General features: G+C 36.4%; 1 protein-coding gene across 1 annotated transcript in view; it reads right to left on the bottom strand.

Annotated features, from left to right (window-relative positions):
- The window catches only part of LOC107738060 (MLLT3 super elongation complex subunit), a 48,884-nt gene that overhangs the window by 11,337 nt on the left and 13,780 nt on the right, over positions 1-23,767 (bottom strand). The window contains exons 3-7 of the mRNA XM_016549739.1: positions 9,641-9,723; positions 9,346-9,489; positions 8,262-8,300; positions 7,368-7,496; positions 2,769-3,347 (exon numbers count right to left, since the gene is read on the bottom strand). Of these exons, the coding sequence (XP_016405225.1) occupies positions 2,769-3,347; positions 7,368-7,496; positions 8,262-8,300; positions 9,346-9,489; positions 9,641-9,723 (974 nt within the window). The remainder of the gene's footprint in view (positions 1-2,768; positions 3,348-7,367; positions 7,497-8,261; positions 8,301-9,345; positions 9,490-9,640; positions 9,724-23,767) is intronic.

Genomic DNA, 23,767 nt, shown 5'->3' with positions numbered 1-23,767 from the left:
TGTTTTTACGGTAAAAAGCTGCAATAAACACTAAAAATGAAAGACCTTCTTCGCGAGCTTCACGAGTTTAGCAGAGGCAAAGCAGGTGGTCACTAGCAGCACCACACAGCTGGTCTATGGCTTTACGACCATCACCTCTGCTGTGGTGCCATAAATCTAGCATGGCTCTGAAACTGGCAACTGCTCTGCTTTAGAACTATTGTCTCATTCCCTTCAAGCTTGTGAAGCTCTTCGCTTACGGAGGACGTCATATAAACAGATTTTAGGATTGGGTTACATCCATCCCCCACTAGTCTTTACTCTGAGCGAGATACACGGCAACATGCACTTTGGATTTGGCCAGTGACTGCAGCCACTTGACTTCCTTTAACCTGTACTTAAATTTATCTTGTGTTAAGTACACGGGTTTTTAAGTATTATTTATATAATATCACAGTATTTATTCATTTTTGAATTAGCTTTTATTTTTATATATATTTTTTTACATTTCTGTTTAGCTTAAATTTTTTTTTTTGTTTGTTTAAAAAGAAAATCAGTTAGCTGTCAAGGGAACATTTTACATTTTAAAGTTTTTAGGCTTAAAGTCTTTCTATTTATTTCATTTTAGCTGTATTTCAACCATTTTTAATTGTTTTAGTTAACAATAACAACACTGGTTTAGTATAGTTTGAAAAATAGTTTGAAGTGTTATGAGATATACACAAATAACCAACCCAGTACCAGAAAATAACAGCAAAACATTAAGCATATTTTTCCATCTACCTGTGCATTTAATCAGTCTATCCACTTATTTTAGCTAGTTATGGTTTAAAAAGCTAGAAAAACCCCAAGCATGGCAATAACCATAACTACCATAACAACTACAATATCATAACTACTATTATAACTAAATAGCATGTTCTGTATAATACAAGTGAAGAAACTACCTTATATTTATAATGGTTTACTATTCAACCATAGTAAGCCCCATGGTAAATATTGATAGAGAAACCAGTTATTTTTAGGACAAGATGCTCAACAGGAGTTAAGTAACAGTTTATAGAATCAACAGGAGATGCTGCTGACAGCAACAATGAGGTACATTTTCCATCAAACTGTCCATTTAGCATTTATTCTGTCCATTCTGTTTCTTAAAATAAAACTAGATCATTATGAAAGTGAAAAAAGTGAAAGTGATGTGACATGTGGCCAAGTATGGTGACCCATACTCGGAATTAGTGCTCTACATTTTCTGGGTTACGAGTCCGACTCTCTAACCATTAGGCCACGACTTCTCCTGGTCTGTATTATTTAACTTGTTAAAGTTCAGGCCTAGAAAAGTGTCTAGAAAAAAGAAAAGGCAATTACAATTTCCTCTTGCAAACCACTCTTTTACTGCCCTTCTAAAGGCAGAAATAGACTGTTAGTGGTAATGTTGATCAGATCAGGGCCTTACAGACCTGGTGACCCAAAGAAAGCAGCACCTGGAATTCGTCAGTTGTCATAAACACTGAAGTTTCTTTCCTTCCCTTTTTTTAAGGAGTGAGTTTAAAGGAAAACTCTTAGCTATTCATGGTGTCCTTTCCCATTCTCCTCGGGTGTCATAAAACCATAAATCTAGTCTCAGCACTTGCCTTCGAGCCAATAAAACAGCCCCCGTTTTATGAGCTGCTCTCTTGCTGAAGGTAAATGAACCTTGCCACTAGTGCCACTAGCAAAGCTTAAAACATTCTAGACCTATAAGAACTACTATAACTATTACGATCTTCAAATGAAATCAAGACTAAATTCACTGACTAAGCAATTGCCAGTTGAGCAGCACAATTTTGCAAGTTGACTTGTGATTGGCTCACCTCATGGCAGCAATTCAAACACACAATCAACAATACTATGAAATGAAGTTGGCACAATATCAGTGCTCTTGTTTTGAACAAAACCCAAACAAACCTAAAAAAGGAGCCTTTGACCAGCTACCAGACTTCCTGTCCTGAAAAGCTGAGAGGTCTAGCAATGGGCGGCACTGATTTCCTGCACCCAACCCAGACAAATGGGGCCTCAGCTCCTGGACACCCACCAAGTTTATTAGATCCCCTCTCGCACCAGACCGTCATTATCACAGCCCTCTAAGAGCCGTCTCAACCTCTCTGTTTGATGTTTACAGAGAACCCCACGTCCCAGAAAAGGTCTCCGCTAATAGTCAACCACATCATTCAAACACAAAAGCTCACACCAAAAACTATTGAAAGTCATTGTACTTTCCCATAAGACCGGCGGCATAACAGATTTTTTGCAAACTTATACAATGAATATGCATTGAACTAGAGATGCACAATATTAAAATTTAGACCGATACCAATTGACTGATAATTATTTTCATAAATGGTCTATAGGAAAATTCCATATTTAAAAAAATAAAACATTAAAAACCAAAAGTAATCGTTTAAATGCTACAAGTTATCACAATATTATGATATAATAATTATACAATAATATTATATGTATATAGACGTATATGTATATCAGCCGATGCAGATTCAAAATCAAATGATAACCAGTATGGTACCAATATTTTATGGATTCCTATAGTACCTTAAACAATCATTACAAAGACTTCAGTTTGGTTATTTTGCTATTAGTAAATTGTATTTCCATAAAGGTTATGATAAAGCTCACCAAATGCTTACAGATATTACAATACCTGGTTTGAGGGACAACTAGCCAGCTGGGGAAAATCAAGGACTAATTTTCATATTGTTATGTTCAAGTATAATGATTAGAAATTCACTTACATCTGATCTCGTGAACGTGTTGTCGTCCATGTCCGAGTCATTCGGATCTAACACATCCTGGAAGGGCGGTAACGCTGACGGTTTTCTCTTCTCTGAAAGTTCAGTGTTTTGTAACCTACTAGGCCGGATTTGCGGCTTGTCTTTCAAAACCTTTTTATCTGAATGGTGGTGCTGTAGCAAGGTAGGACACGCTTGCTGCTTTTGAGAGCTCTCTGAAAAACTGCTTTTCCGTTTTTTGGTAACATGGCCTTCACTGTCCAACACAGGCCGCCGTTTACTCTGTCCCAAGCTTGAGAAGCTACCCTCCGATGACCGTTGCTCCTTCGACGTGGTCTTGGGCTCTTTAAATCCCATTTGGGGAACGGGCCGATCTTCCTGAATTGGTTGATTCTCTTTGGGTTTTTTAGAATCTTTAGAGAGTTTTCCAGAGTCCTTGCTGAAATCTCTGAAGGCACTTTTGGACTCTTTTGAGTCTTTGGAAGGCTTGTCCTTATGGTCCTTAGATGGTTTGTGGAGCTTGAGGGAGCTGCTGCTGATGCTGTTTGTGGTTGTAAGAGCACTGCTGCTTTTGGACCCGTCCTGTAATGAGAATATAACAATATTAGGAAAGATAAAGCCACTTACTTTGAAGGTTATGCTAATTTAATTCATTCAACAACCTTAACAAAAAAATTACTGTGACGGCACCATTTCATAGTGATGAAGTTCTTATGATAGTAGTAGTTTTTTTAAAGGGGTCATATGATGCGATTTCAAGTTTTCCTTTTTCTTTGGAGTGTTACAAGCTCTTGGTGCATAAAGAAGATCTGTAAAGTTGCAAAGACTAAAGTCTCAAATCCAAAGAGATATTCTTTACAAAAGTTAAGAGTCAACCCCGCCTACCTAAAACGGCTCGTTCTAACATGCCCCCACGACGCGTGCTTGTTGTGTTCGGCCAATCACAATGCACTGGTTCAGCTGGCCAATCAGAGCAGACTGTGCTTGTCAAAGGAGGGGGCTTTGTTGAAAACGATGTGTTTGAGAAAGGCGGGGCATAGAGGACCTACAATAATGTACAGTATTTGAAAAATAATGTGTTTTTTGAACATTAAAGCATGTCAACATATTCTGTTACACCAAATACACAAAATAATGATCTTTAAAATAGCATCATATGACCCCATTAAGAAATTAACTTCCAGTCAGCAAGGAAACATTCATTTAATCTAAATTGACAGTAAAGACTGCTGAGAATTATTATATTAATTTTTAGGGATGCACCGAATGTTCGGTAACCGAAATTATTCGGCCGAATATAGCAAAAAAAGCTCTTTCGGTATTCGGCCGAATAAGCGAAAAGACAGAATAAACTGTACCGAACAATGCCTTGACGCGATCAAATAGCAACCAGCATAAAGTGAGAGGCGCGCACTCTTTATTATGCAGCACACACGTCAGCAGTGTGGAAGCATTTAAAACGGTCCAAGAAAGACGCAAAAATCATTACAAGCACTGACAGCTAGAGACTGTTTAGTGCTGCATCACATGTTCGATGAGAAGAGGAAGGGGTGATTGTTGCTGGTTACTGTATGATTGAATTCGCGAAATGGCCTTAAACAATTAGTAAATAAACTGCAGAACCTTATGTTTTCTAATACACACACGAATTGCATACATTCATAAATGTTAGTACTGTAATTTTACTGTTGTTCTGTAAAATAAAATAAAAAAGACAATAATAATGATAATAATTTCAACAGCTCTGTTAATACATGTATTATAACATTTACACATACAATTAGTAAATAAACTGCAGAACCTTATGTTTTCTAATACACACACGAATTGCATACATTCATAAATGTTAGTACTGTAATTTTACTGTTGTTCTGTAAAATAAAATAAAAAAGACAATAATAATGATAATAATTTCAACAGCTCTGTTAATACATGTATTATAACATTTACACATAGTGTTCAAATTGGGATCTGTAATATTTTCTAATGTTTTAAAAAAAGGCTCTTCTGCTCAGAAAGGCTGCTTTTATTTGTACAGTAAAAAATACATGCCTGATTCAAAAAGGGGGTCTTATGGCCAAAAAACATTATTTTACTAACTTATTAATTTTAAGTTAAATTGTGCTTTGTTGGTATAATGTCTGCTAGAATGTTAAAACATGTTCAGTGTTAAATATTTTTAAATCGTTTTTTTAATTGATTCTTTCTTTGAAAAGCCAGACAAAACAGTATTTTGGCTATATAATGTATGCAATGGTGAAAACAATTGGCAAAATACATGGGGGGAAAAAACTCGAAAAACCGTGTTCGGTATTCGGCCTTCGGCCCAGTGTTTCATTTTGTTCAGTTTCGGCTTCGGCCAAGAATTTTCATTTCGGTGCATCCCTAGAAAAGACTTCTATTTCAAATAATTGCTTCACAAAAAAACATTAAGCAGCACAACCATTTTAACTGTTATAAGAAATGTTTCTTGAGCTCCAAATCAGCATATTAGAATGATTTCTGAGGGATCATGTGACACTGAAGACTGGAGTAATGGCTGCTGAAAATTTGACTAACCAACCCCAAACTTTTGAATGGTAGTGTATAGCACAGCCATATTCATATACCATAGTATTTACACGGTCAAAACCCCCATTGCTATACATTCTGTTAGTGAAATGAAGAACAATACATAAACAACTGCTATAAATATTCAAATATTCAACTTTCCTACCATTATAATTGACAAATGATGTGCGTGCTCAAGCTAACAACCGAACCCAGATGTGAAGCATTTCCATAAACAATTTTTCAGAAAGATCCTAAAAATAATTTCACTGGGGGAAGGGCAAACTCTAAGCTATCTGGGAGGCAACACGGGGCTGAAGCAACAAGCCTTTGGTTGACTTTAATGACAGGGTTATCCTATCTTCAGGTCAAGCTAACTAGCCCCTGTCAATAAGTCATTGATGCAGTTAAGTCGTTAAGCAGTCTAGACAGAAGAGGTGTTACAACCTGCCCAGACTACCTTTAAACCCAACTTATATTGTTCTACCTTATACAGAAATGGACTAAACCTTTTTTCCCTGTTTGAAACGGTTTAAACACATTGAGAACAAAGGTGAAACGGTTTTAATTGGCTGTAAAACTACATGAAAAGTCCTTTTAAATGGTCTAGAAAACAGCAGTTCATGTCAAATGCATTTAGACTTAATTAAGTTTATGGATAGTCTTGTTACATTTACAATCAGTTATAATCAACATGCTATAGTACATTTTGGCAGCACACAAAGGAGTGGAAACCTCTATTGAAATGAATTACCATCATCATAATGATCAGCGCTATTAGAGCTTATTGCAACTAGTGCATTTTGTTAACGGCAAAACACTACGAATATTTCTCCAAGAAAAGACCAGTTTTGCATTTATCGATGTCACAACAGACTTTTCCAGGAACTATTATGGCTATATAATCAATCAACCTTCAAAATCTTCAACCATAACATTAAATTAAGTGGAGGAAGGGGAGGAGGACAACAAAGCGCTGATTGTCGTTTTTGTTTTTGCTAAAGCGACCGGTGTAGTAGTGCAGGGTTGGCAGCACACAAAGGAGTGGAAACCTCTATTGAAATGAATTACCATCATCATAATGATCAGCGCTATTAGAGCTTATTGCAACTAGTGCATTTTGTTAACGGCAAAACACTACGAATATTTCTCCAAGAAAAGACCAGTTTTGCATTTATCGATGTCACAACAGACTTTTCCAGGAACTATTATGGCTATATAATCAATCAACCTTCAAAATCTTCAACCATAACATTAAATTAAGTGGAGGAAGGGGAGAAGGACAACAAAGCGCTGATTGTCATTTTTGTTTTTGCTAAAGCGACCGGTGTAGTAGTGCAGGGGAGGTTGGCTGCGAACGACCCTTGATCTGTCAGTAATCCATCACACGCAAGGGCCTGTTTAGATTGGGAACTGTTTCCATGTGCACCAGGGACTCTCGTAACTTCACTGTAAGAGCTAGAGTACAAAACAAGCTCCTTAGCAGATAAGTGATATTGCACAGGAGACTAAAAATAAATCTAAATCGAAGAAACGTGGCAGTGTGTAGTCAAGCAAGATTTACTAGCATTACGGCTAATGTGGTTTAATAGATGCATGGATAAAAAGCTGCAGCGTCTGAGGGTTTCTCGCACAAAATCTTGCACTAATCAATTTGTTTCTTTTAAAAATGATTATTTTCTTTAATTAAAATGCCATTACAGGCTGATTAACAGGAATGCGTTGGAACACTGTAAACATGGTACTGTATGTCTAGATACGAATCTTTTCGCACATGCAGAGCGCCGTTGTAACGGGACACCTGGTGAGTTCGTTTACGTCATCGGAATGCTAGCATGTGCTTTCTCAGCAGCCAAGAAATGCTCGACTTAAGCCAAGTTTCACATCTCTAAAATCCTTGGAGTTAAATAGCCCCCAACATCTTTCAACTTGCCAAATACGCAGGATTAAGCAAGGACTCCTTGGAGGAACTGGGAATTTTTCAAATGCCGAACAAAGTCATGCAAAGTTTTCTCAAAGTTCAGACTCTTAAACTCGGAGATCCACACTCACCTTTGACCCTGGAAAAGACTTGCTCTTTTTCACATCAGAGAAGGTCAATGTTAATGAGCTGCTGGGTAATGTGGGCAGCTTTAGATGCTGCCCAAACAGAGAAGTAGAGCCCTCCTGCATTACCATTACCTATGAGACAAAAGACAAATGAAAACAGTGATGACCAATGAAATGCGTAACTGCAGGTTCATTTATTTCATGTTATTTACTGAAAATCTTCATCTCAGTTTCATTCAAAACATTCAATGTCATGATCAGTCATTATATACATTATCGTCCAAAATTTTGGGGTCAGAGTAAGATTTGTTTATTTATTTTTGAAAGAAATTACTTTTAATTAGCAAGGACACATTAAACTGATCAGAAGTGACAGTAAAGACAATGATAATGTTACAAAAAGATTTCTATTTCAAATAAAGGCTGTGCTTTTCAACATGAAAATTAAGCTTTGCCATCACAGGAATAAATTACATTTTAAAATATATTAAAACGGAAAACAGTTATTTTAAATTGTAAAAATATTTCACAGTATTACAATTTTTACTGTATTTTTGATCAAATAAATGCAGCATTGGTGAGCATAAGAAACATCTAAAAAAAAAACTGCACAGCTTTCAAATGTTATTGTATGCTAGAATCTATTAAGTTTATGTTTTTACTGACATGAGTTGCCATGTTACAAAGTGCAACACACAAAACAAGGAAAAGGAATGTTGTTTCAGATGCATTTTGAAGATTACGACAATAGCATTTTTTGGTTATTTAAAGTAACATGTGCAAGTAAATAGTTCACTTTACTGTATGAAAATAGGGTAAACTTCAAAATAATCAGAGAAAATACTGTTGAAGTTCTGTTAAACACAATGAAACATTGAAAATGGTGTTTGTCCTTACTTTAGAGTCCTCTGAAGATCTTTTGTGAGGATCCCGTTGCTGTAAATGACAAAGTACAGATATTACAGTCTAAAAATATAGACTATGAATCAACACAAACCACCACAGACACACACTCTCTCTCTCACACACAAACACACTCTAACACCTATTTGGCAAAAAAACACTCTGCTCACTCCTGGCCTGATGTAATGACAAATTGCCTTTCATCAGCCAAAACAATCAGGTAAATTGGAAAGGACCTTCCTCAGTCACCACCTCGCTAAATTGATATTGCTCTAGTGAATGGTTCTCTCTTAATTAAAACAACTTCCCGTACAACTGCCCGTTTGCCAATAAACTGTTTCGATTCCTGCCATGCCTCATCTGTAAGCCAGACAAGCACCAAAGGAGATGGTGTCATAGCCACAGCCGTAAAACATTCGAATTACTGGAATGAGGCAAGAGAGGGCAAGCTAAAACTACAGAGAAGACCCTCACAAGAATAATAATTTCTTTAAGTATGTCTTAAGGGTAATAGTGTCCCAGTTCATGACTGCTGGTGGAACTTCAAAACACATCCAAGATCAACGAAACGAATAAATACAAGCCAGTTGATTCATAAAAAGCGTGTCGATCCCTTGGCACTGGCCCAAAGACAACTCAGGTTTCCTCCAGTGATAGATGGTCGAGTTAAGACTAGCACAATCAAATCCTGTAAAGTTACTTATTGTCTTGGTTGATGGGAACAGTAATTCCATTAGGACAGATTGCCTGACAATGGCTTTCATCTCTGGAGGACTGTTTGCTAGGACTAGCAAAAACAAGCAGCAGGGGACATCCTTGCATTTTTCACCTGTGGAAGGAGGGGACGTATTTTGACTAGTCATTTCCCCTGCATGAACACCTTTGAGATTTGAAAGATTCCAACTAATGAGGCTAATTGTGGAACGGTTACTAAATACAAATAATTTTCTCAACCGTCTGCAACAAAGATGTACATTAGCTCTGAAACTGAAGTCACATGACTCCAATCCCTCAAAAAAAGTGATCCGCCCATCTCGTTCCCTGAGGTAAGCCACGCCCATCCCCAGCCGGTTCGTACCCCTCCAGCCTTGAGCAGCTTCCTGCGGAACTCTTCAGTAGGGTTGTTGAATGTGAGCTTTTCACAGCGGAGATGATTGACAGGTGGGTGACCCTCCAAGTGCAGGAACAAATCGTAGTCAAAGCGCACTTTTCTTGGTTCTTCCTGGTGAAAAGTGACAAGAATATTACATTTACCCAATGTACATAGCTGTTTGGATTGGTTTAATTTTAGGTTACAGATTAAATACGCTTATTTATAGAGATCATAATTCACAATTACAGGTTTCCACAAAAGAGAGGTAAAACCAAAGTACCTTATTTTTAAAGTAAACTTCAATAGGCAAGATAAACCCAGCGTATCCAGACTCTTCAACTTTATATGGTGGATCCTTGCAGACTGCAAGAGAGAGAGAGAGAAAGAGAGACTGCTGGTTTAATTTTAGCATGGAAATCAATACTTAAAGCAATAAGGCACGAATAGGTGTGCTATATTGTAAATATATAATCATAACTATAGGGCGTTTTTAGTATATTTGTGTGTGTGTGTGTGTGTGTGTGTGTGTAACATTAAAAGAATAGTTCACCAAAAATGAAAATTCTGTCATAGTGTTTCATTTTTATACCATCATTTACTCAAGTTGTTTTAAACCTGAATTAGTTTATTTCGTCTGTTGAACATAAGTTATTTTTGAAGAATGTGGGTAACCAAGCAGTTGCTGGTCCACAGTGACTTCCATGGTATTTTTTTCCTACTGTCAAAGTCAATGTGAACCAGCTACTGTTTGGTTACTCACATTCTTCAGAATATTTTCTTTTGTGTTCAGCACAAGATTGAAATTAATACAGGTTTAGGACAAAATGTGAGTGAGTAAATAATGAAAGAAAAACATTTTTTTGGGGTGAACTATCCCTTTAATGACAGTCGGCAGCATGTTTAGTAGCTACGGTCCCTTTAAAAGCTGCACGCGTTTCTCTCTCAACGGTTTACTTTCATTTTAGACAAAACCAACTGTGTTTATATGTAAACCTTTTGTGTTTTTGACAGTATTAGACACGAAATCAATCAGACGCGAAAGACAACTTAGTCCAATAATCAGGCACTTTTCGACAGGCTCTCAGTGTGAGCGCGCTTCATGAGTAACGCGCTCAGAAAAAGCGCATGCAGAACAGCACTTGAATTAAATGTTTAACCAGTATGGCTTTAAAGCAGATGCAAATAATGCAGTTTTGTGAACGTGGCATTATGTGTGTGCGCTGCGAGTGTGCATGAGCGCATATTCTCCAGGAGAGCGCGCGAGCGCTGAATGGTTAAACACTGGCAAGAATTATAAAGTAATGCAATTTATAAACTTTAGTGACGATGTGACACTGCCTCGATTGTGCAAGTGACAATTCCTGTGTCAACTGTGCAGCTCGCTTATAGACAGACGTGATGTGGTGATTTGAAGACATTTGCATAGGCTATTTTGAGAGAGAGTATGCGCGGTGATTCAGTCACGCTATTTGTGAAATTACATCTCACACAAGGTTTTCAAATTACTTTATAAGTTATTTAATTAAGAAATATGAAGGTGAGTACCTCAACTTCAGCATTATAATTATTTCACCCGCGCCGGACAGAGACTGAGACGGTGCCGCTGCATGTCGTGCCAAACCTCTCACAGCAGGCGCGTCATCAGCTTGAGATCGTTTTTTTGAGATCGTCCTTTTTAGAGACCGCCGATCAATCATCCCAAAACTATTATCGGCCGATAGTGATCGGTAGCCGATCAATCGGAGCACCCCTAGTTATGAACATGCAAAACTGTATCACAGTGTGCTACAGTGGTAAATTTATTCATCGCACAGACCAGTTTTTTCGTAGCATGTGCAGCATCCTGTGGCTCAGTGGTAGAGCATTGTGTTAGCAGCGCAAAAGGTTGTGGGTTCAATTCCCAGGGAACACACATACTGGTAAAAAATGTATAACCTGAATGCACTAATTCGCTGTGGATAAAAGCGTCTGCTAAATGCATAAATTATATATATATAATTAGTATGTAGTATGTAGTATGTATATATACACACACACACACACACTCATACATACATAGCTTTATATATGAAGCTGGAACTGATATATTTTGTGTGTGTGTGTGTGTGTGTGTGTGTGTGTGCCGGCACGATCACTTCAACCGTTTCCTTATACCAGCAGAATCAACTTAAAACACTCTTATTGTCTTATTAATAATGCATCACTTTGTGTACACTCACAATGAAAACAAAACATTGTGCTTTTGTAAAATAAAGAAAACAAATAGGATGTCGCTTTCTGCCATTTGAGTTTCCTTTCTGTGAACAAATTAAGCGTGTCACAAAAATGAACTGAAACTCAGCATATATAGGCCACGTTACGTGTCGCACAGTTTTTTCCCCCTTGTTTACCTGTTAACTAAATCAAATATATTTCAAGTATTTATTCCTTGTATGTACTGCAGATTTTATATATATATATAACATTATAATTTAATATAATATTTAGTATTTTCACATCTAGGTGGAAATTTTTTTTTTAAATTTGTACTACTGTCTGTTCTAAATAATTGAAAAGAAACCTAGCATAGTAGATTTGTTGTTTTTTACCTGATGTACCGAAATCGTTTTGAACCGTTACCCCCGAACCGAGGTACGTACCGAACCGTGACATCTGTGTACCGTTACACCCCATATATAATCTCTTACGCTCACAAGGCTGCATTTATTTGATCAAAAATACAATGAAACTATTAGTAATATTACTACCATTTAGAGTAACTGTTTTCTGTTTTAATATATTAAAAAAATTGTATTTCATTTTTATTTAACTATAAAAAAAAATAAATACAAATATAAATATTTTACAAATTATATATTGGCATATATTTTGAATTTTTAGCTGCCATCAATCCACTCTTCAACATCACATGATCCTTCAGAAAACATTTTAATTTGTTGATATGGTGTCAAGAAACATTTAGAATGTTCATAAGAACACTATTTATTTAAAAAAAAAAAAGAGACTTTGGAAAATTATAAATGTCTTTACTGTCACTTTTGAAAAATTTAAAGCATCCTTGCTCAATGAAAGTATTAATCCCTTTCCAAAAATTTACACAGCAGGTTTTGTGAACAATAACCTTCACTGCAAGTAAAAAATATATGTTAAAGCGTTGCAATACACTCCACCATCTCAGGGAGGCCTTCTAAAAAGGTTCACAGCCTCTCCCGGGAACTTATTAGCATTTAGACTTGTCGTTTAAATGACCTGGAACGTGTGACACATCTTCCCTGATTAACTGCATTATTTATATGTCTTTATGGCCAAATACTTTGTGCAACATAAAAGCAATGGGCTTCCATCTTGTTATTTTAATTTATGGCCTTCATCAAGAGACACCACTTATAAAAATAAACTGCTCAAAAGCACATTTGGTTTTGCTTACACAAATCATTCATCATCATCTTTCAAAACACTAAACCTCCTCAGTGAATAAATTATCTGCACCAACACTTTTGTTTTACAGTGATGCCTTGCTATTCATCAGATATGTCTCAGCCTTTTTATGTCTCAGCCCTCTTCTACACACACACACACACACACACACACACACCAAGTAACAAAAGACAAAACATCAGCCTTGGTCCCAAATAGACATTTCAGGATAAACACCCAGTAGTTTAGGTCAGGTGACGCCCCATGGGAACACTTGTTTGTCTCGCTCTCCAAATCCCAAAAGTGCTTCTTAACAGCATCACCAATTAGTCAACATGTACTGTTGAGCGTTAATGGATACAAGGACACCTGCAGACAACGTCAAATAAAAAGAGGAACTTGTTCTTTCCTTACGTTTTGAATATAATGAAACACACTCAATATTAAACTGCCAACCTAGTCAGTTTTTGTTTGATGATTAACCTCAACCTCACATATTGACTTAAAATGTTTCCTTGAAAAGCCTTTTTCAATAAACCTGTAAACCCAGGACTCATTCAAAGTGCTATTTAAAAAAAAACAAAAAAAACTCAAGACGCACTTGTTATTTTCTCAAAGGTATAGCATGCTCCTACTGAGAAAGCTCAATAACAATCAGCATGCTAAGGTTTCGTAGCAACCAAGCCCCTTCCCCCCCTCACGCTGTGTGACCACTCTAATGGCCAGACGATGACTGACCTCGATCCTAGGTCACCGGATCCCAAAACAACATCCGCTATACCAATATTACAGAGATTGATTGCCGTGCTGGGTCATGTTTAGCTATCGTCCCTTGCAAGGGTCTGTTTAGTATGGTGCCTTCATTTGCTCCCACTGGCTGTGAGAAGGAGAAAACCATTATGGGATGTTCTGCTTGTAAGAGGTTCTCTCAACTGCATATGATTCCGTAGCAATTCAAAACACTTTAACAAGCATAACTGTCCAAACCCAAATGCAGTGTTTCCCCAGCCATCATATTAGGGGGGCGGCCCTAGTTAATTTTATTTAATTATATTTTCTCTATAGCGCCAGATCACAACAGAAGTCATTTAAAGTTACCTTTCCGATAGAACAGGTCTATACCTTGTTCTTTTATTAAACAAACTAAATAGCCTTATGTTTTTTATCTTATTTACACGATGGCATGTCATTTCGGTCTCTACGTTATGGTCGCGCTCTCTGTATCACGCACAGCAGAGTTCCGCGCACACACACACATACACACACAAGTGAGCACACTCCCTCTCCCACTAGTATTTGTAAATATTAAGCCGCAAAACGATTCATATTTAAATGAATTCTGGGTTTCTCTGTGTCAATGAATGGCGCAGACGTGCGGTTTTGTTTACCACTTGTAGTGTTGGGTCGTTCTTGAACGATTCGTTCATTTTGAACGAATCTTTAATGTGACTCGGAAAGAACGAGTCGTCTCGGGGAGTGATTCGTTCAGTCGCGCATGCGCAACATCCTATAGATTCTGTACTGGAATTAGTCAAGTAGTTCACCTGTTTCGAGTCTTCGGGTTTTTCGAGTCATTCGTTCATCACGTGACAGCCCCATAAGCTTAACCTATGCAGTCTGAGCCGGAAAGAGAATTGATTAGTTCATCTCTCGAGTCTTTCGAATCGTTCGTTCTTTTCGGGGGGGAGGGGAGACAGACTGTACGAGTGAAGTGCACAATACACTCATTGACCTCCAACAGGAACTCAGCCAAAAGCTACAGCACAACCAGAACAGAGAATCAACTGCACACTTTTATTGGAAAAGGCCAAGAACAGTTTTTTTTCCCTCCCCCTTTGCGCACACACACACACACACACACACACACACAGCATGCCAATTATAAAACAATGCCAGTCAGAATGCATTTGCCCTTTCCCCGAGACTGGGTCATAACGAGGGTCGGCCGGAAGACACCGAGCCAAATTATAAGAAAAAGAGAGGAACATTGCAACAACAACAAAAAAGCACACTGTAATCACAGCATAGCTACACTAATAGATTTGATCTGTTTTACCTCACTTTAAAAACCCCTAATGTATGAAATGAAATGCTATGCTATCGATTCATATTATATTTCCAAGCATATCCAAAGCATGGTAGCACTGAGGGTTTGTGGGAAGAAAATTCCACTTTGTCTCAGATTACAATCTTATATCTGATCCAAAGATTCCACAGTACTATATATGTCAGTAGTACCTGCAGCATAAACAATCCCCCTTTACAGCGGACCACCTGCATAGGGTTCAACCAAGGCCAAATGCTCAAGCCATAAATCCCCTTTCATGCTGATAAAATATAAATGTAACTCAGAAATTATTAACAGGGATTTACTGCTGAAAATTAAATCAGTGCAGCAAGACACAAAATAAGTTGTTTCTAAGGCATGCACTGTATGCATAACCCAGAAACACATCTGAGGTCTCTCTTGCATAGATACACAAACAGTGCAATGTCCATCGAAATATTTTAGGAAAAAATAAAAGGAATGCTTCCATGAAGGCAAATTCCAAATCCATTACATTTATTTTTAATTATTAATAATATTTTTAAATATTTATATTTATTTTGGAAATTATTAATTAAAATATTATATTACTTAGAATATTAAAAATATTTGTATTAATAATACTGTAAATAATATAATAATATTCTTTAAAAAATACAAATATATTCCATCACATAAGGAAATATGTGAAAATTATAATATTACATATGTTCACACAGCAAACTATGAAAGCTTGATTCCACCATGGAATAAATACAATATTACAATATTTTTGCATCGCAATTTTGATATTTTTCCTCTGAATTCTGAGTTTACATCTCACAATTATGTTTTTTGTTTCCAACATGAAATAAAAAACAAAATAATTTCAAATTTCTCACATTTTTTCTTCTTTTAGAATTGTGGGTTTATAAAGAAAAGTCAGAATTCTAAAGTTATATCTCGCAATTCTCAGAATTGTAAGAAAAAAAGACAGAATTCTGAGATAAAGTCGCAATTAGCTTTGTACTATTTTTTTTTATCCCGTGGCAGAAGCATGAACAAATAAATGAATAAATAAATAAACTTCTAAACATATCTAACAGACTTCTATTCTTCGCATTCTCGTTTCCATTCCCCATCGAAATATTTTAGGAAAAAATAAAAGGAATGCTTCCATGAAGGCAAATTCCAAATCCATTACATTTATTTTTAATTATTAATAATATTTTTAAATATTTATATTTATTTTGGAAATTATTAATTAAAATATTATATTACTTAGAATATTAAAAATATTTGTATTAATAATACTGTAAATAATATAATAATATTCTTTAAAAAATACAAATATATTCCATCACATAAGGAAATATGTGAAAATTATAATATTACATATGTTCACACAGCAAACTATGAAAGCTTGATTCCACCATGGAATAAATACAATATTACAATATTTTTGCATCGCAATTTTGATATTTTTCCTCTGAATTCTGAGTTTACATCTCACAATTATGTTTTTTGTTTCCAACATGAAATAAAAAACAAAATAATTTCAAATTTCTCACATTTTTTCTTCTTTTAGAATTGTGGGTTTATAAAGAAAAGTCAGAATTCTAAAGTTATATCTCGCAATTCTCAGAATTGTAAGAAAAAAAGAGAATTCTGAGATAAAGTCGCAATTAGCTTTGTACTATTTTTTTTTATCCCATGGCAGAAGCATGAACAAATAAATGAATAAATAAATAAACTTCTAAACATATCTAACAGACTTCTATTCTTCGCATTCTCGTTTCCATTCCCATTAAATTAAATAAGGTGCTTACCATGATTAAGATTAATAGTTTTTGAAAAAAAAAAAAAAAAAAGTGACAAGATATTTTGCAGGTCCTCATTAAGCTTGCTGTCTAACTTAGGATAATCACCTGCCTATGTCAATGGGTCACCATGCTTCACAGATCGCTGGACTATTGAGGAATCGGTCACTGCATTCAGAGCTAATCAAGCCAGTAGCTTAAGTACAACGAATGTGGATTAAGTTGTCAAAACAGCTAACTGTTATAGGTGGTTATTTCTGAATCGTTTAAGATTGCCGAACAAGTAGGTCCAGAAGCACTGAGGTGGCTCCAGCCTCATTTAAGAGGAGATGGTAGCTTCCAATCGCAGTGCCCTTGCTGTGACTCAAGACTCATAAAATCCTCCCATTCATTTTCATTTGAGTGCTGGCTGACCTGGAATAACAAATCATTTGTGATGTGAAATAGGTCGGTCCATAATTGGTCCCAGACTCAAGCACCATATTGACAGCAGCCAAACTCTTGGTAAGACCCTACTGCTACTCTTAAAGTAATGGTGACCCGCACTGACTGCCAGTGCTTGAATGGAAAACCTAGCATCTTTATATTACTACGGGAAATCTCTAATATCATTAGCCAGCGTTTCAGCATTGTTAGATGCTTTTTCCATCTACATATAAAAGGTTTAAGCAGGTGCCCTGAGAATGCTGGATCAAAAACTTTTTTTGGGATTCAAAAAGCTTTTGGCACTGAACTGCTGGTTTAAAAGGGAGGTTTTTAAACCTCATTAAGAAGGTTTGTAAAGGCGAGCGTACACGGTGCGATTTTTGCTGTCGTAGGAGCTCGCAGGCAATTTTTTTCTCTCGGGAGAAAATCGCAGATGCTGACAATATTGAGCTGAAGCTTGACTTTGCAAATTTAAAATCGCAAATCAAATCGCAATCGCAATATCTGTCAAAAAAAAAATCGCAATTTGATATTTCCCCCCAAATCGCACAGCCGTACTCAGAATCCATATTTTTATGAATGGTGCGAAACGTAATGCTTACGTCAGAGTTTGTAAAATCGTAGTAAATTCGTGTCGTGTGTGACTGCCTCCGTACGATTTTCAGATAAACTCAATCGTGACATGTGCCAGAGCTCACGACGTTCCGACCTTCAGAATCGCACCGTGTACGCCCGCCTTAAAGTAGAGAATTAGCACAATGAATGAATCAACAAAGCATTTGAGGAGGCCCTCAAGTCTTTAGCAGTTCAAAACAGAGCTCTCACACGGCTGTCCAACCACACTGTGTGCTCACCATCAGCTTCAGACAACCTGGCTCAACCTGCTAAGAGAATTACGAAAATTGCACACAAACAGGCTATATTTCTATTTGGCGAAGTATTGTCAAAAGGCACTGCAAACTTAAATTTAGGGATGCACTGACATTAAAATTCTGGTCAAGTCGTCGATAATTATTTTCATGTTATGGACAATAACCAGTAAAATGACACATATTAAAATTCTAAACTTAGTTTGCCTAAATAAAGTAAAATCAAAAGACTAAAAACTAAAATCATTTGTTTAAATAGCGGTCGACCAATACTGATTTTTTGATGGCCGATATCTTAGAGAGCAGGAGTTGCTGATATCCGATATATATTAGGGATGTCACGAGAACCGATACTATGGTACCAAGTCGGTATAAACATTTTAAAATATTGCCGGTACTTGTTTTTCTTCAGTATCGAAAGTACCGATGGTACCGAAGGTAGCAACTAGCGAGGCTGCAATTCTTCTGGAACTGACGGGGGCAGGCAGAGCATATGGTCTGGAAGTGTTTCAGTCGGTCCTCAAAGGGTACAGAAAAAGAAAAAACGCTGCCTACAAGCACATAGAAGAACTACACTTGGAAGATGGCGACGATATATGAATATGATTGTGTGAGATTTAAATGAGAGCGCGCAGCTCTGAAAGCATGAGCGCTGCACATGATCACGCACACACAAAGTTGCGGTCTGTCTGACAGCTTACAGCTTACAGCTTGTGTATCCATCAGTGGATTATCCTTATTAACATTTTTGGCTAATATTACTGGTTTAAATAATTGTTGATTATGTTAATGGTTTAAAAAAATATTTTCGGCCTGCCAGTATGTCATTGAACTTAAACTAATGCTTGCATTCAGAGTATGTGTGTGTGTGTGTGTGTGTGAGAGAGAGTGCATGCGTGTTTGTGTGTATTATTTGAAGGCCAAGTGCCACTAATATTTTGTTTTTGTAATGTTAAATAAAGGAGTTACTGTTTAAGTATTATTGTTATTTTTTACCTTTGGTATCGACTTGGTATTGAGTATCGTGTACTTTTAGTGGTATCGGTACCGACTGCTAGATTTTTGGTATCGTGACATACGTAGTATCATCAGAATGATTCGCTGGTACAGCCCAAAAATTATATAAAAACACTTAACAGAAAAAAAAAAAAAAAAAATGAAAAGTCGACAACAATAACAAAACAAAAAAAAGCCAAATATTGGCCGACATTTCAACCTTGGCGATATATTGGTCGACCACTAGTTTTAAATGCTGCGATTGAATTTAGTAAGTGAGCATTAAACAACAGTAAAAACAATGCACAAACTACAGAAATTAGCATGTACAATTAAATATCCCAAATCTGCCCATTTACTATCAGCCAATAACTGATATGGCACCAATATATTGTGCATATATAAATTACATATTTGAATTATTTGAGCTTTACACTAAAGAAAACATAAATAGACAGGGTGAGACACGCGAAAAGGTGGTACCGTGGCAGAGTTTGCCATATGGGAGCACTGTGTTCACACACAAAGGTGTAAATTGACACCAATTGCATGGGAACCACTGAATGTCAAAGAGTCCACCAAGTTTTCAGCTTGTTTGGATATGGTGGTTTACTTTCATTCTTCATTTTCACAGCACATGCTCAAAAACACTGTAGCCTGTTTTCCCAAGCATGGCAGACTTTGCCATCCTGCAAAAACGAGAGATTGAGCATCAAGAAAAGCTCTCTTCAGACCCCCAACATCCAAAACCACCACATTAACATCTGCTTCTCAAGTACCCTGCCCCCATGGAGCAACACTTCAGCCTGCCATTTCCCAGCTGTGCTTTCTCAAACTCACAATTCAAAACAGGGGGAAAAACGGACCCTGGATCTTTGCTCACTTCAAGGCATGTTTTCAAATGCATTTCAGCAGTGCCAAGGCACCATAGGTCACGGAAAGCATCCAGCTTAGGGGCTTCGGTAAAAAATTCCCCAGATGCCAACTTTAAACAATGAGCGATGACCCTCTCCTCAACGCTTTTCAACAAACAGTCCACTCTGTTGAATTCCAACGAGCTGCGTCCCACTCTGTGAAAATCGTCCTAGTATATAGTCAAGAGCGGCTCTGCTTGCAATTACAGCTGCTTGAGGCCCTCACTCGAGCGTTGAGCCTTGACACTAGTGCCGTTTGTACTTAGTTCTGTGTGCGGGTCTGTTTAACATTCAGCGCTGACGAATGGGTGAAGTGATGAGAAAGCAGTCAACAGCCAACATAAATACCTATATGTTGTGAGTGACAATTTAATGTTAATGGCTTTGGATAGCTGTGAATCTCTTTAACTTACAAAGACAATTCCATTTATACATGTGCAGACACAAAAATAGGGCTTTATAATACTGTTCAATTCATTTACATTCATTAATAGATTAGGTATGAAAACTACAAAACAACAGCTTTTTCAGTATTTAATAATCTAGGTTAATTATAATTTCTACATATAATAATACATTTTTAACATAAAATCTTAAGTAGTTGGGACGTTAGTTTATATTTTTTTTTATGTTTAAAAAGAAGACTCATACAGTATGCTCACCAATGGTACATTTATTTTATTTAAAAATACAGTAAAAACAGTAATATTGTGAAATATTATTACAATTTTAAAAAAACATTTTCTATTTGATTCTATTTTAAAATGTAATTTATTTCTGTGGCGGCAAAGCTCAATTTTTACTCATCATTATAATATCCTGATTTGGTGCTCAAGATTTAGGCACCAAATCAGTGTTCAATTTCTAATTATTAATCAGTCAAAAACAGTTGTGCTGTTTAATATTTTTGTGGCAATACATTTACCTTAATATATATTTTTTTAGGATTCTTTGATGAATATAAAGTTCAAAAGAACAGCAATTAGCCTATTTAAAATAGAAATCTTTAGAGTTACTTTTGATCAAGTTAATGAATCCTTCCTTGCTGAATAAAAGTATTAATTTCTATTAAAGAAAGAAAAAAATTCTTACTGACTTTTGAATTGTAGTGTATATAATTTATTAGTAAAAATTAACCTTAGTGTATTAAGGTATTATAAACAAACATGAATTACCAATAAACAAAATTTTATTGATAAAGCTTAGAAATTATTGGTCACGGTTAGTTGATGATGTCTGATGCAATAATTAATGTTTACAAATAGAACTTTATTGAAAAGTGTTACCCTAACCCACACAGAAACATACTCTATGCAAGTACACATACACACACATGAATTGCCTGGACAATGCATTGCAAGTGTACAGTTTCACTGTCCATTCTTAACATGTTAAAAGATTTTTTTTTTCTCCATTAAATTAAAATATTTTTTTCTCATAGACTACTTGTGTACAGTTTTGCATCTTAAGAACCTGCATAGAAAAACATAGAAGTAGGGCTGCACGATTAATCGAATGCGATTGTCATGCGCATTTTGTTAGTAAAGCCGGTTCTGTAATCAGCAGTAAATCATCATCACGTGCTTTCAGATGAAGCAGCATTTACTACACAGAGCCGTAGTTCACTGACAAGTTACGCAAAAACAAATCGCAGGTGCATTATAAATATACTTTATTTTAATGAAAATTATAATAATAATAACTCATATATTGATAAACCATATATTGTCATAATCGTGTGTTTATTAGTCACGTTGAATCAATAAAAGCAGTTAAATCTTCTGTTTATCCAGCTACCGCTATAGGCATTTCCTGGGTTTCTTCTGCAAGGCGTATTTGGAGTTTCAGCACGAGAGCGCCCTCTGGCCTTTGGATGGAGATTTACTGCTGATCACAGAACCGTGCTTCACTGAAAGATACGCATGACAATCGCAGCTTCTGTCGAATCGTGATTTCGATTCCATTTCGATTTATCGTGCAGCCCTACATAGAAGTATTTTCCTTAGTAAACAAGCTAGAAGTTAAACGCTAAACACACATATGAGTCAGCATTGTTTGTGAAGCAGGTGGGTTTTTAATGTCTTGTAGATTCCAAATAGCATTGCATCGATTGTAGTAATCAGCTTCACAGAATGACAAAACAAGCAAGAGAATGAAAAACCAGTGACATTAGGAAAAACCTGTGCATGCAGAAATCAAGCTACATTATAAGAATTAAGTGAAACTCACCGGACTGTATAGAAAGTTTACCGAGCAAGCACCTGTCCAAGGACATCTTTCCAAACTAAGTGGCAACATAATACTACTCCTTGAATCAAAAGAATAGGTAATAAAACTAAATATGCACAGACTCTGAGGCACCCAAACCCTTTAATGCAAAATGTGAATGCATCAGGATTGAAACTAGCCCTCACACAAATTCACAAACCCTTAACAAATGCAATTTCCTGCTCTATCTATAATGTGTGTTCGGGGTATAATTTTACTTACAGACATAATGAGTCAATAAAATGCATTGTGGTACAAGTAGTATTCCACCATGACAATAAAACCTTACCAGGCAGACAGAGTAAGTAACAATAAAACATTATACCCTTGACTAAAGGACAAGGCATTCCCATATGACTTTTACTATTCAACCACAGCCAAACCTTGGAATCAAGATCTAAATCCCAGTAATTGACCATTAGGGGTTGTGAAATAGCAACACCTACCCTCTTTTTAACCCTTCCTGGTAGCCCTGCAGACATGAACTAAGAAGCATTAACAAGAACCAAACTAGTGTGCTCACTTCCGTTAATAGGCACCATACTAAGCCGATCAGTTGCAGGGTAAAATTTCAATACGTTTCTCATTAAAACGCCATTTAAAAAGGCTCTGACTTGACTGATTTAAATGATTTTATTTCCTGTATGGTGCTTTTTTCACCTCACCGCAGAAAGCTCTGCAGCTTGTCAAGGCTTTGTTTCCCAAAGGTAGACTTTATTTTAGCCCGCCAGCTGAGCTGTCATCAACCCATCATCAGCAAGAAAGGGCTGTTATGCTCTTATTGTTATATTGTGCTCAAAATCACTTAGTAATCTGAACAAATGCATTTAGGAATCCTGTTTAAATTAAGGATAAAAGTTCCCTAATGGATAGAGGCGTTTCTATGAGCATACAGTAGCTTTTTAAGTAAAACTATTTCATACACACTGAAAAGAAGAAAGTCTTATTCAATGGTGTACTGCAAATCTGTGGGGCCTCTGCACCTAATGAGACAAGGCTCCACCCACAAACAGTGATGTCATACGTGAAAATTGCAAGAGAAGGAGAAGTGGTGGTGCCATTATGGCAAAATAATCCCTCTCTTCTACAGTCTTCTCAATTTGCTCAGCTTCACCGAGTAGTTTTTTTATCTTTTGGTTTTCTGTCATTTAAAAAGTTTTCCAGCTGTCTACAAACTTTGCCATTGTCAGTCAATCTATAACTTGTTTTCTGAGAATTAATGCACCTTACCTATAACTTAATCATTCTGAGAGAAGTATATACGGTTTCATTTCACCAATGAAAAATAATATGGCAGTGAATCATCATTGTCCAGCATTGTTGATTCAATGTGGGCAATTACGATGTTGTAAAGGCCTACACATTTTGCATAGCTAACAGATCATTTAGCTTCATTAAGTTTGCGATATGTTATCCTCATTTACATCCATTGTTATCTAATGAAAGGGAAGGTGGGTGAAAAGAGGTAAAAGAAAGACAGGGATATAGGAGGAGTGGAGACAAATTAAAATGTCACAAAACTTAAAAAAAAATAATAATAATTTTTTAATATAACTGACAAACAAAAAGATTCCTGAAAGAATCCTGAGAAACAAACAAACAAACAAAAAAGGAACAAACCAAAAAACAACAACAAAAAAACAAAAATTAAAACAAAAACCCCAAATAAAA

This window comes from Sinocyclocheilus rhinocerous, unplaced genomic scaffold, assembly GCF_001515625.1.
Source record: "Sinocyclocheilus rhinocerous isolate Xijiao unplaced genomic scaffold, SAMN03320098_v1.1 scaffold494, whole genome shotgun sequence".
NCBI lineage: Eukaryota > Metazoa > Chordata > Actinopteri > Cypriniformes > Cyprinidae > Sinocyclocheilus > Sinocyclocheilus rhinocerous.
Note: the sequence above shows the minus strand (reverse complement) of the source record. Positions and strands in the feature narration are given on the sequence as shown.